The sequence below is a fragment of the Channa argus genome, chromosome 11 (genome assembly GCF_033026475.1).
Source record: "Channa argus isolate prfri chromosome 11, Channa argus male v1.0, whole genome shotgun sequence".
Lineage (NCBI taxonomy): Eukaryota > Metazoa > Chordata > Actinopteri > Anabantiformes > Channidae > Channa > Channa argus.
This window is the reverse complement of record NC_090207.1, coordinates 25,194,334-25,208,152: the sequence shown is the minus strand read 5'-3', so window position 1 is coordinate 25,208,152 and position 13,819 is coordinate 25,194,334. Positions and strand designations below refer to the sequence as shown.

General features: G+C 38.7%; 4 protein-coding genes across 9 annotated transcripts in view; 1 reads left to right on the top strand and 3 right to left on the bottom strand.

Annotated features, from left to right (window-relative positions):
• ppm1f (protein phosphatase, Mg2+/Mn2+ dependent, 1F) overlaps window positions 1–3,029 on the top strand; it is a 12,374-nt gene extending 9,345 nt beyond the window's left edge. For all 6 annotated transcript variants that reach the window (XM_067521551.1, XM_067521549.1, XM_067521548.1 and 3 more), the window contains one exon: window positions 1,276–3,029. In XM_067521551.1, the coding sequence (XP_067377652.1) occupies window positions 1,276–1,664 (389 nt within the window). In that variant the 3' untranslated portion in view covers window positions 1,665–3,029. The remainder of the gene's footprint in view (window positions 1–1,275) is intronic.
• Window positions 3,030–3,181: 152 nt separating this feature from the next.
• Window positions 3,182–4,364, bottom strand: LOC137136309 (C-X-C motif chemokine 3-like). Its single transcript, XM_067521556.1, has 4 exons — window positions 4,239–4,364; window positions 3,809–3,935; window positions 3,637–3,714; window positions 3,182–3,499 (listed from the first exon to the last, which is right to left on the bottom strand). The coding sequence occupies exons 1-4, from the start codon at window positions 4,291–4,293 to the stop codon at window positions 3,388–3,390; spliced, it is 372 nt and encodes a 123-aa protein (XP_067377657.1). The 5' UTR covers window positions 4,294–4,364; the 3' UTR covers window positions 3,182–3,387.
• Window positions 4,365–8,738: 4,374 nt separating this feature from the next.
• On the bottom strand, window positions 8,739–10,022 carry LOC137136308 (C-X-C motif chemokine 3-like). Its single transcript, XM_067521555.1, has 4 exons — window positions 9,872–10,022; window positions 9,354–9,480; window positions 9,182–9,259; window positions 8,739–9,044 (listed from the first exon to the last, which is right to left on the bottom strand). The coding sequence occupies exons 1-4, from the start codon at window positions 9,924–9,926 to the stop codon at window positions 8,933–8,935; spliced, it is 372 nt and encodes a 123-aa protein (XP_067377656.1). The 5' UTR covers window positions 9,927–10,022; the 3' UTR covers window positions 8,739–8,932.
• Window positions 10,023–12,253: 2,231 nt separating this feature from the next.
• Window positions 12,254–13,622, bottom strand: LOC137136227 (C-X-C motif chemokine 3-like). The gene is made up of 4 exons (XM_067521400.1): window positions 13,492–13,622; window positions 12,866–12,992; window positions 12,694–12,771; window positions 12,254–12,556 (listed from the first exon to the last, which is right to left on the bottom strand). The coding sequence occupies exons 1-4, from the start codon at window positions 13,544–13,546 to the stop codon at window positions 12,445–12,447; spliced, it is 372 nt and encodes a 123-aa protein (XP_067377501.1). The 5' UTR covers window positions 13,547–13,622; the 3' UTR covers window positions 12,254–12,444.
• Between the last annotated feature and the right edge of the window lie 197 nt (window positions 13,623–13,819).

Genomic DNA, 13,819 nt, shown 5'->3' with positions numbered 1-13,819 from the left:
TCTAACCTCATCTGTAAGCCTGTCCATCACCAGACCAAACAAGAAGGGGCTCAGAGCTGATCCTTGATGCAGACCCACCTCCACCTTGAACTCCTCTGTCACACCTACAGCTCACCTCACCACGGTCTTACAGCTCTCATACATGTCCTGCTCCACTCTCTCATACTTCTCTGCCGCTCCAGACGTCCTCATAAAATACCACAGCTCCTCTCTCTGCACCCTGTCATACGCTTTCTCTAAATCTACGAAGACATAATGCAACTCCCTATGACCTTCTCTGTACTTCTCCATCAGCATCCTCAAAGCAAATACTGCATCTGTTGTTGTCTTTCTAGGCATGAAACCATATTGCTGCTCACAAATGTTCACCTCTGCCCTTAGCCGAGCTTCCACTACTCTTTCCCACAACTTCATTGTGTGGCTCCATCAGCTTTATTCCTCTGTAGTTGCCAGAGCTCTGTACATCTCCATTGTTCTTAAAAACAGCACCAGTACACTTCTCCTCCAGTCCTCAGCATCCTCTCACTCTCCAAGATCTTTTTAAACAAACTAGTCAGAAACTCTACTGCCACCTCTCCTAGACACTTTCATACCTCCACAGGTCTGTCATCAGGACCAACTGCCTTTCCAGTCTTCATCCTCTTCAACGTCCTCCTCACTTCACTCTTACTAATCTTTGCTGCTTCCTGCTCCAAACCAGTCACCTCTTCTACTCTTTGTTCCCTTTCATTTTCCTCATTCATCAACTCTTCAAAGTTCCCCTTCCATCTTCCCATCACACAACCTTTAATTATATTAGCTGTAGTTTTCGAGTCATCTGGAAGCACCTCCTGACCACCCTGAGCCTGTCTCATCTCCTCCCTGAAAACTACACATTTACTTTTCAACTTCGACTACTTAGTCCTCACCACCAGTGTCATTTTACACACCACCATCCTGTGTTGTCTGGTTACGCTCTCCCCTACCAATACCCTTAAAGATCATGAATTTAAGGAGTGTTTTTACACCGGTGCTCTGGTTAACCTTTAACCACAAAATACGTGCGCTGTGAGGTAATTTCTTTAATGTCCCAATATCTTTGCAGGTACCAAATCTTTGTGTACCGTTAATTTCTAACCCAACTAGCGACACATCAATGCACATTTTGTGAATCGCGTCACACCACCCCTAAAGATTAGTATCATGGTCTGTGAAGACCACTTATGTCACTAGTCTGATGACCCACTGCTGTGTGTAGCTGCAGCTGCTAACCCTACATCTACACTCCTCCTGCAGGCGACTTTGACCAGAAGCCCTATGTGTCTGGAGATGCTGACTGTTCAACAACCCAACTGTTCGGGGATGAGGACTATGTGCTGCTGGCATGTGATGGCTTCTTTGATACAGTCAAGCCTTCAGCAGTCCCAGATCTGGTCTTGGAGGCACTCCAGCAACCCGGTGAGCCAGAAGAAGGAAGAGACACTGTGCTGAAACAGTCTGAGGAGGCTGCTGGACAGAGAGTGGCTCAACAGCTGGTAGCCCACGCTAAGGCAGCTGGTTCCAGTGATAACATAACGGTGATGGTGGTTTTCCTTCGACCCCCAGAGCAGCTACTGGCTCAAAACTCCCGAACAGGAACTGCACAAGCTACTCAGGACTCTTCCCAAGATGCACTGCAGCAGTGAGGTAGAAAGTCTTCTACCTTGGACACCGCTTCACCTAACTTCGGCCGACTAAGTATTTCTTAACGGTTCTTGTCCCCAGGTGCTGTCAGACATCTGGCAGATTAACTAACAGAGCTTATTTGATGCTAACACAGCACGCACGGAGTGTCGCTGCTTTGGAGTTGAGATGTAAGTCTGTTTAAAACAGATCACTTAAAAGGTCACTTGGATGAAGCAGGGGTAGCTGAAGCCACTACAGTGAGCTGTGGGCTCCTACTGCATACTCAGTCAGTTTTTTTTTCTTACACTAAGTGCATCAAGTCTGCTGTTACTTTGTGATGGTTTGAGTAAACATTAATTATATTTATGTACTTCGTGAGCATCATATCAGTTGTGTGTATGTATATGTAGCTTGTTAAAGTATTCTACACTGTCCTGGTTATAACCTCAGTATTTGTCGTGTCATGTGGTATTGACTGTTAAAAGGGCTTTGTGTCCCTGTGAATGTCTGTAAGTAATAGACAAAAAACGGGGATAACATCATCTCAACCATTTAACCTTTTGTTTCTCTCTCTGTTTGATGCAACTGGAAAAAAACACTTAAAAGTCTTAGTGCTTTATTATTTTGGCGAGGCAAAGAAAGGCCATGACGATTTAAATTTTATAAATTAAATTGTTAGTTTTTTTTATTTTTTATTTAGTTTTTTTTTTGCTCCAATATTCTGTGCCAGAATGAAATGTTTCCTCTTGTACTCAGTGCTGTTTGGACCAGTTTGTTACAGTTATTTTATTTTTTATGATTTATATTTATCTTCAGTTTCGCACCCATATGTTCTCTTTTCATTATCAGTATTAAAGTTTATGGATCATATTCTCTTTCCCAGAAATCATGGGTGCTACAAAGTCTCACTAACTGTGCCTCTAGCATTCAGGAGTCTGGTGGATGTGGTTTGCTGTGCAAGAGTGAGTTTTTCAGCTTTTTATGAGAAACATTCAGACTTTTTTTCAAAAGTCAGATTGATTTTAAATCAGCCCCCAACTCTTGTTTCTGATGTCCAGGTTGAAGTATTTTCAGCTGTGCATCTTAGAGAAAGTGACTTGGAGTCAGCAAATCTTTATAAGGACTCTGAGCTGTGATGTAGTGAATTGTTTTGAACGTTTGAAATGCAAATACCTGCTATTCTATGAGCTTCATGCAGATAAATAATGACACAGAGGTCACAGAGACAACAGTATTTTAGTTTTGAAGGACAGTGTGCCGAAACATGCAAAGAGAAGAGAGAGTTGATGTGGACCATGTTTCATTTACTGTATCACAAACTCCTGTGGTTTTCTATGATCTTTTAACAGTTCTTAATCGTATCTTACTGAGGAAATTACTAATAATCTATATGCTGTGCTGGTTACGGAATTAATACAGCTTCTGTTTCACATCAACAAAATGCTTTGCTCAAATCTTTAAGCATTGACGGCTGAATAAAAGCAGTATGAAAAAAATGTATGTGTTTTCCGATTGTTTAAAATAAAGAAACGACATCTGATTATTGATTAGGTGAACTTTAATATAAAATTGTGCTAATTCACACTAAGGACACTAGAAGACTTATACAAACTTGGTAAAATAACTTAAACAAAAGAAACAAAAACAAAACACTGGCTACTGGGAACAGTGTGATCACTTATACAAACTTGGTAAAAGCCACATGCACAGTTAATAAAATAACAGTTTTTCACTTCATCTACATCATCGTCTCTGCATCGGCTTGACTGTGGTGTGGAGTCGTTGAGTCTCTGAGCTCCGAGTATTTGTTTGAGTGGAAGCCGCCATCGTGCTCACAGCTGTTTTCTTCGTGTTCCTGAATCAGTACAGAACACTATTAGTACAAAGCAATGAAGATCTCAAACACTCTCAGTAGCTTGTCATATTGGAGACCCTGAGCATGATCCCTTCTTAATTTAATACATGAAGTCAGTGCAGTCCAGCTCATCTTACCTGCTGTGGTTTTTCAGGATAAGTTGCCCGAGTGGCGACTGAGGGTTCACACATTTCTCTTGATTTGCAATTGTGATACTGGGAGAAAAGAGAGAGTGAGATGTTAGAGAGAAACTGAAAAATGTAGAACAAACTGTCAGTAAATGTGGTTTCATTCAGCTCATTTACTCACATGATCTCTGTTTTTTGGCAGAAGATGTTTGGGTGATGTACGACTGGCTCTGTCTCGATGAGCCGAGGGTTGACCCTGCCGACGTAGCTGTAACACTTGCAGTTGCTCGATCTTCCGGCTAGTTGTCCTGTGGGGAGAAAAGACACAGTCTTTTTGAAACTGCTGATCATCTGGTGAAAGCAAAATCAACCATGAAGCAACGTTATCGTTCATTTTAGAGTCGTGTTTGGAATAAATTACAAATCCAGCTAAAAAGCTCATAAGTTCTGTTTCCTGAAAACTATAATATCAGGTTTTTCTACCAGCTCAAGACTTTGCTGAATGCTGACTGCAAACCAAAGTGTCACCTGCTACTGAGAACACATTTATGTTGCAGCAGAACTACGCAATTCAGAGACAAACAGATGAAACCAGAAACATCTCTCAGTACCTTGTGTGCAGAGGACGAGCAGGCAGGTGAGGAAGGCGAAGACCACTGACTTCATTGCTGCTGCTGTTATCAGGTTTTCACTCTGTGTGTGTCTAGTCTGGAGTCCTGGTGAGCTTTTATACACCAAGACGCACTTTCACTTTCCTTGTTTTTCCGCTTTCTTTCAATGTTCCCATTTCTGTGAAACTGAGAAACTTATGCAGAAGGAAGTCACTCTGCAGAATATCTACTGTATAGAGAAATCTCAAGGAGAAACCATTTATTTAAGATGAACTTCAACATGAACATTTATACTGTGTTTACAACAAACATAGTCGTATTATTTAAAGATTCAAAGAAGAAAGTTTCCTTTTTCCAACAGTTCAGTCCAAACATTCAAATGGTCACATTTAAACCCAGTGTAGCATTTATCAATCAATCAAAACAATCAATCAGATCAATCAGTCAAAACTTTATTCGTTTAAAAATGTTGTACAGACTAATGCAATTCAAAGTGCTTCACAGAGTGAAAATTACAGAAAGGTGCATCAACATAAGATGATAAAAGATAAAAACATCAAAACAGTGATAAAAATGCCAACAAAACAAGATTATAAAAAACAACAAATAGAGTAGGTGAAAACAAGACACAGCAAAGCAGGGAATCAAAGTATAAGACTATAAAACAGTGAGACTAATGCAACAAAACTAAAAATTATCAATGAATAATGACAAGAACATAATAAAAGAAATTGAATTTATATAAAAATGTAGTAATAGTTATTTACACATCAACATATGTAAATAAATGTGTCGTCCACCTAAATCCAAATGTAGCTCTGTGTAACCACATCAAAGAAAATAAATCCCTATATTCTGAGTAAATGAAAGTAATGGGAGAGTTTTCAGTTTCACACTTGTTGCCTGATCCTTTCTTCCTCTCTGTTGTTTAAGGGAAATTCCCCAAATGAAAATGACCTGGTCAACTTCAAAAGCGTTATAATAAATTTGTGACCCAAAGTAGCTCTAAACTTTGCAATAAAGAGATTTGTAGCTGTTTAATGAGATGCTCCAACAACGTCTCCTCATGATATTGAATGTAATCTGGGTTTTAGCAAAACACCAGCTGTAAGTGTTTCTTCCTCTTGTTTTAATGAAATAACTATATTTTGGCAGCAAGATCCAAAGTGAAGGGGATCAGAGGGTGATATCTTTTTTCTCCATTGTTCAGAATAAACAGTGACTCTACCAAAAATAGTGAAACTTTCACTATTCCTATACTAAAAGTACGTAGTACCGTTATTTCCTAATTTAGAAAACAAGTCCACATTAATTTAAGAGCATAGCAATGACAATTAAATAATAATAATAATAATACTTTCCTAAGCTCCCCCCTCTCATTCCACAGATCAGACTCTCCCTGCTCTCTGGGATGATCAACGAGTTTTCAGACGTCACGTGACCTCGAAAAGTTTTATCAATAACAATGTTTAAAAGGACCAAAACAGAGGGAAGGAAGGAAAGTGTTACAGTTGGTATAAGTCTTTTTAGGACGAACCCAATTAAGGAGACAGCAAGAGGAGGTATAAAGAAAAGGGTATTTATTTCTAAAGAAACAGGAGGGTTTAAAAACTAAAAATCACTCCACAGGAGGAGGGTAAAGACTTGCTAAACTAAAGGTAACAAAACAACAAACTAAACACATACAGGGTAAACGATAGACTATGACAGCTCATTCATCACTGGAAAAGACACAGGAGGATCAATAAAATAAAAGCCAAAACAGGAAATAAAGCTAAATAACTTAAACATGGGGACAGGACTGTGACAGAAGGATGAGAAGAGGAGAAAAAAATGCAACAAATACAGAGGTACAGTAACGATAATGTCATGAAATGATTTGTCTGTTGTTGTATTAGTTATGTAGCAGAATGATAGTAACCTTTAACCTAACATAGTTTGCTAATCAATAAATAGCAGATTTTAATGTAAGTTAATGTTATGGAGCCCAAGTTGTTATGGAAAATAATGATGTAGGTAACTACCACCTTACTTTCCTCTGGGAAATGTAAGTGTCGATGTCGATATTTTACTCTTATATATCGTTAATTTATGGAGCGTTTTTACTCTGGTACCCGAACGAGCACTGATGTTGTCCAGTCAAATTAAGAAGTTACTTTGACTTTACCTGAGCTGTCTGCTCCCCCTCTGCTGCAGACAGGGACACTTGGCTGAGCTCCGTCCTCGCTCATAGAAGAAGCTGCTCCACAAGTTTATTTTCTTATTCTCTAATCTCAGTGGTGTTGAAGAAGATTTCAGAACACAAATATGTATATTTCTGTGCTCTAGTTAACCTTTAACAACTAAACCTGCACTGAGATAATTTCTCTATTGTCCCCAAATTGTCCCAGGTACCGAATCTTTGTGTGCCGTTAAAAGCAGTTTATCTTGCAACTTTGAAACGTCGCCCCACCCCGAGTTTGTTGTGTTGCAGTTCATATTGTATAAAGTGTGTTTACATTGTTAAACCTTACATCAGTGTTTAAGTGCACAACTTTACTGTTAATGAAAATCAGAATTTCACTTTTATCTTATTTTATTTACTTTTATTCATGGAATCATCTTTTTTACTATTAGACTGTAACAACACAATGGTGTCACATACTCCTGTATTTTTTTCTCCACAGCAACATCAAAGTGATCCTACTTTGGCCTCCACCCCAGAACCCAGTGATGCAGCATTATGAATAAAGGCTGCACCAACAGACCTGCTGCCTGGCCATCTCCTCTAACTGACAAGGTACAAAGAGTCAGTTCACTGGTTTATGTCAAATTGAAAACAGCTCTATTTTATGTCACTTGTCTAGAGTTTTATTTTGTGGGTAGTTCAATGTTATCATTTGTGTTGGGTATTTATATTGTTTGTAAATAATTCAAATATATTGCATTTACGTATTTCTAGTTTATTATCTTTATGTTATTTGTTTGGATTGGGCTAAAACTGATATGTGTGAAGAACTGCAATCAGCCAGTAATAACACCCTTTCTCTTGGTCAGTTTTTCAATGTAAGATCAGTATGATGCCCTTGGAAGATCACTGAGGTCACCAGTCTGATATTTAGCTGCTGCTGCTGACCCTACATCTAACCCTACTGCATTTCCTTTTCTGGCCACATCATTATCCTCTCTCACTGTGTTAACAACCTGGGGCTCAAGTTTGACCCCCACCTGTCATTGGAAACACATGTCCACCACCTCTGTAGTATTGCATTCTTCCATCTCAGACACATATCCTCACTCCGCCTCTGTGATGCTGAAAGGCTGGTCCACACCTTTGTCTCCTCCAGGCTGGACTATTGTAACGCTTTCCTCTTTGGGATCTCTGGCAGGAGCCTCCAAAAGACACTGTGCTGAAACAGTCTGAGGACGCTGCTGGACACAGAGTTGCTCAACAGAGAGTAGGTCACACTAAGGCAGCTGCTTCCAGTGATAACATGACAGTGATTGTTGTTACTGACATGTGAACATTAGGGCAGATAAACATTGAAAATTCTGTTACACCTACACAAAATTAATAAACTATGATTAGGACATGTCCAAGATATTTTGTGCATTGTCAGGTTAAACCACTTAAATAATTTTATACATTTCAAAAATTCTCCATTTTAAAATGAGGTCTTCAGTATCCACTGTCTCATCTTAATAAATGAGATTTAAATTGTTACAGTTTGTCTTTGTGCCACAATGAAATTTTTTCTTTTGAACTCAGTGCTGTTTGGACCAATTTGTTACAGTTATTTTCTATTTTATTTTTCAAGATATATATTTATCTTCAGTTTCTCACCCATATGTTCTCTTTTCATTATCAATATTAAAGTTTAAGGATCATATTCTGTGTCTTGGAAATCATGGGTGCTACAAAGTCTCACTAACTGTGATTTTAGCAGTCAGGAGTCTGGTGGATGTGGTTTGCTGTGCAAGAGTGAGTTTTTCAGCTTTTTATGAGAAACGTTGAGTCTTTTTAAAAACAGTCAGATTGATTTTAAATCAGCCTCCAACTCTTGTTTCTGATGTCCAGGTTGAAGTATTTTCAGCTGTGCATCTTAGAGAAAATGACTTGGAGTCAGCAAATCTTTATAAGGACTCTGAGCTGTGATGTAGTGAATTGTTTTGAACGTTTGAAATGCAAATACCTGCTATTCTATGAGCTTCATGCAGATAAATAATGACACAGAGGTCACAGAGACAACAGTATTTTAGTTTTGAAGGACTGTGTGCCGAAAATGTTGTGTGTGTTTTTCGATTGTTTAAAATAAAGTGACGACATGTGATTATTGATTATGTGAACTTTAATATAAAATTGCTGTAATTCACACTAAGGACACTAGAAAATGGGGATTTATTGTAGATCTACTGGAGAGCTGTACATTTGATGACTGTGTAGGAGATAAGAAGTAACAGTAAGGTGGCACGTTGACTGGCTTCACTTTGTGCTGAGATAACAAAACACAGAAAACACAATGTCTGAAAATGTGTTTTATTTTTTGTAAGAAACTATTATACAAAAGATTTCCTTGATACAACAACATGAAATAACTTAAACAACATGAACAAAAACAGAACACTGGCTACTGGGAACAGTGTGATCACTTATACAAACTTGGTAAAAGCCACATGCACAGTTAATAAAATAACAGTTTTTCACTTCATCTACATCATCGTCTCTGCATCGGCTTGACTGTGGTGTGGAGTCGTTGAGTCTCTGAGCTCCGAGTATTTGTTTGAGTGGAAGCCGACATCGTGCTCACAGCTGTTTTCTTCGTGTTCCTGAATCAGTACAGAACACTATTAGTACAAAGCAATGAAGATCTCAAACACTCTCAGTAGCTTGTCATATTGGAGACCCTGAGCATGATCCCTTCTTAATTTAATACATGAAGTCAGTGCAGTCCAGCTCATCTTACCTGCTGTGGTTTTTCAGGATAAGTTGCCCGAGTGGCGACTGAGGGTTCAAACATTTCTCCTTGTTTGCAATTGTGATACTGGGAGAAAAGAGAGAGTGAGATGTTAGAGAGAAACTGAAAAATGTAGAACAACCTGTCAGTAAATGTGGTTTCATTCAGCTCATTTACTCACATGATCTCTGTTTTTTGGCAGAAGATGTTTGGGTGATGTACGACTGGCTCTGTCTCGATGAGCCGAGGGTTGACCCTGCCGACGTAGCTGTAACACTTGCACTTGCTCGATCTGCCGGCTAGTTGTCCTGTGGGGAGAAAAGACACAGTCTTTTTGAAACTGCTGATCATCTGGTGAAAGCAAAATCAACCATGAAGCAACGTTATCGTTCATTTTAGAGCTAAGCAGGTAGTGGACACTGTGTTTATCAGCTCAAATGAGCCAAAACCATCTGTAGAGCCGAGATATTATTATATTATTACTATTATACACAGAGCTACTGATAAAAATGTTGCTGAGTGCAGCTCATAAGTTCTGTTTCCTGAAAACTATAATATCAGGTTTTTCTACCAGCTCAAGACTTTGCTGAATGCTGACTGCAAACCAAAGTGTCACCTGCTACTGAGAACACATTTATGTTGCAGCAGAACTACGCAATTCAGAGACAAACAGATGAAACCAGAAACATCTCTCAGTACCTTGTGTGCAGAGGACGAGCAGGCAGGTGAGGAAGGCGAAGACCACTGACTTCATTGCTGCTGCTGTTATCAGGTTTTCACTCTGTGTGTGTCTAGTCTGGAGTCCTGGTGAGCTTTTATACACCAAGACGCACTTTCACTTTCCTTGTTTTTCCGCTTTCTTTCAATGTTCCCATTTCTGTGAAACTGAGAAACTTATGCAGAAGGAAGTCACTCTGCAGAATATCTACTGTATAGAGAAATCTCAAGGAGAAACCATTTATTTAAGATGAACTTCAACATGAACATTTATACTGCGTTTACAACAAACATAGTCGTATTATTTAAAGATTCAAAGAAGAAAGTTTCCTTTTTCCAACAGTTCAGTCCAAACATTCAAATGGTCACATTTAAACCCAGTGTAGCATTTATCAATCAATGAGTCAAAACTTTATTCATTTAGAAAATGTTATACAGACTAATGCAATTCAAAGTGCTTCACAGAGTGAAAATTACAGAAAGGTGCATCAACATAAGAGGATAAAAGATAAAAACATCAAAACAGTGATAATAATGCCAACAAAACAAGATTATAAAAAACAACAAATAGAGAAGGTGACAACAAGACACAGCAAAGCAGGGAATCAAAGTATAAGACTATAAAACAGTGAGACTAATGCAACAAAACTAAAAATTATCAATGAATAATGACAAGAACATAATAAAAGAAATTGAATTTATATAAAAATGTAGTAATAGTTATTTACACATCAACATATGTAAATAAATGTGTCGTCCACCTAAATCCAAATTTAGCTCTGTGTAACCACATCAAAGAAAATAAATCCCTATATTCTGAGTAAATGAAAGTAATGGGAGAGTTTTCAGTTTCACACTTGTTGCCTGATCCTTTCTTCCTCTCTGTTGTTTAAAGGAAATTCCCCAAATGAAAATGACCTGGTCAACTTTAAAAGCGTTATAATAAATTTGTGACCCAAAGTAGCTCTAAACTTTGCAATAAAGAGATTTGTAGCTGGTTAATGAGATGCTCCAACAACGTCTCCTCATGACATTGAATGTAATCTGGGTTTTAGCAAAACACTAACATGAGCTGAAGTTTTTCTGTTTGTTGCCTACAGCTGGTGAAGCTTAGTCTTCTTTTAATGAAATAACTATCCCATTGCAGCATGAACTGTGGGGAAGTCTGGACTTAAATATTGAGGAGAACAGGTGCAAACAATAAGGGATAACGAAGGTAAAGTTACAGAACAGAACTAAGAACAGGAAGCGGGGAAAAAAGGGCTACAAAATAAAAGTCCAAAGGGAGGACGTGTAATGGGAGAATCAGATCATGACAGTAACTGATGTGACAAGATGTAGGATCAAGATGTATCACTGATGGATTTTCTGAAGCTGTACTGACAATCAGTTCACTTGAAGTTGTAGAGCAGAGTTACAGATTGGAGCAACTTCAATGAATATCTTTATCTGCATACAGACACAGGTACAGCAAAAACTTTTCTCATATAATAATGTTTCTTAATGACAGCTAAAACCACCTGTTGCTGCCACCTGTTGTCATTTTAACCAGTGAATGCAGTGATCAACACTGGCTGTTCACACACTTTATTTAAACTCTCCTATGCACAGAATGCAGTACTGAAGGAGAGCAATGCAGCAACAGCAGCAGGTTGAGACAGAGTTCAGTAAAACAAAGATTAGCTTTTAATCAATTTCCCCATTAAGACGTGGATGTCAGAGAAATTCCTTCAACTGAGCAGCTGCTCAACAGCTAGTAGCTCACGCTGCTTCCAGTGATAACATGACAGTGATGGTTGATGTTACTGAACGATATAACTTGAGACACAATTTATAATCTGTGATTAGGACAATATCCACTTTCTTCTTTTCACATATGAGATTTCGTCTCTGTTCCAATACTTTGTGTCAAAAAGAAAAGTTTCCTCTTAAATTTGGACCAGTATGTTACAGTTATATGTTCTCTTTTCATATTCTGTGTCTTGGAAATCATGGGTGCTACAAAGTCTCGCTAACTGTGATTCTAGCAGTCAGGAGTCTGGTGGATATGCTGTGCTGTGCAGGAGTCGGTGTTTTATCTCTTTATGAGAAACGTTCAGTCTTTTTTTCAAAAGTCAGATTGATTTTAAATCAGCCTCATACTCTTGTTTCTGATCTCCGGGTTGAAGTTTTTTCAGCTGTGCACCTTAAAGAAAGTCAGCTAATCTTATTTTGATCTCTGACCTTTAATGTAGTGAAAATTTTAAGGTTTTATTCATTTGTGAAGTATGAGAGGTTCTGGGAGGGAATCTGGACTTTGACTGTTCTGTAGTCTTACTGTGAGGTAGCACATTGACTGGATAACAAAACACAGAAAACACAATGTCTGAAAATATATTTTATTTTTGTAAGAAACTATTATAAAAAAGATTTCCTTGATACAAAAGCATGAAATAGCTTAAACAACATGAACAAAAACAGAACACTGGCTACTGGGAACAGTTTGATCACTTATACAAACTTGGTAAAAGCCACATGCACAGTTAATAAAATAACAGTTTTTCACTTCATCTACATCATCGTCTCTGCAACAGCTTGACTGTGGTGTGGAGTCGTTGAGTCTCTGAGCTCCGAGTATTTGTTTGAGTGGAAGCCGCCATCGTGCTCACAGCTGTTTTCTTCGTGTTCCTGAATCAGTACAGAACACTATTAGTACAAAGCAATGAAGATCTCAAACACTCTCAGTAGCTTGTCATATTGGAGACCCTGAGCATGATCCCTTCTTAATTTAATACATGAAGTCAGTGCAGTCCAGCTCATCTTACCTGCTGTGGTTTTTCAGGATAAGTTGCCCGAGTGGCGACTGAGGGTTCAAACATTTCTCCTTGTTTGCAATTGTGATACTGGGAGAAAAGAGAGAGTGAGATGTTAGAGAGAAACTGAAAAATGTAGAACAACCTGTCAGTAAATGTGGTTTCATTCAGCTCATTTACTCACATGATCTCTGTTTTTTGGCAGAAGATGTTTGGGTGATATACGACTGGCTCTGTCTTGATGAGCCGAGGGTTGACCCTGCCAACGTAGCTGTAACACTTGCAGTTGTTCGATCTGCCGGCTAGTTGTCCTGTGGGGAGAAAAGACACAGTCTTTTTGAAACTGCTGATCATCCGGTGAAAGCAAAATCAACCATAAAACAACATTATCGTTCATTTTAGAGTCGTGCTGTTTGGAGCTAAGCAGGTAGTGGACAGTGTGTTTATCACTGTTCACTGGAAACAGCTGCTGCTGCTAGAAATGATGCTACTGAAATTGCTGAGACCAAACCAAAACAGCAGTGTGAGCTGTAAAACCAAATGAGCTCAAATGAGCCAAAACCATCTGTAGAGTTCATCACTACCAGTGACACCTTTACTATTACACACAGAGCTACTGATAAAAATGTTGCTGAGTGCAGCTCATAAGTTCTGTTTCATGAAAACTATAATATCAGGTTTTTCTACCAGCTCAAGACTTTGCTGAATGCTGACTGCAAACCAAAGTGTCACCTGCTACTGAGAACACATTTATGTTGCAGCAGAACAATTCAAAGACAAACAGATGAAACCAGAAACATCTCTCAGTACCTTGTGTGCAGAGGACGAGCAGGCAGGTGAGGAAGGCGAAGACCACTGATTTCATTGCTGCTGTAAACTGGTTTTGGCTTACACCACTCTGTGTGTGTCTCCTCTGGACTCTTGGTGAGCTTTTATACACTATGCCGCACTCTCAAATGGTCTCTGTGCAGTGACGACACACTTTCACTTTCCTGGTTTTTCCCCTTTTCTTCAATGATCCCATTTCTTTGAAACTGAGAAACTTTGTTTGCAGGAATCCAGAGAATTGTAGTTGGCAGGAGGAAGTAACTCTGTATAATATCTACTGTATAGAGAAATATATAAATGTCTGGGAAGT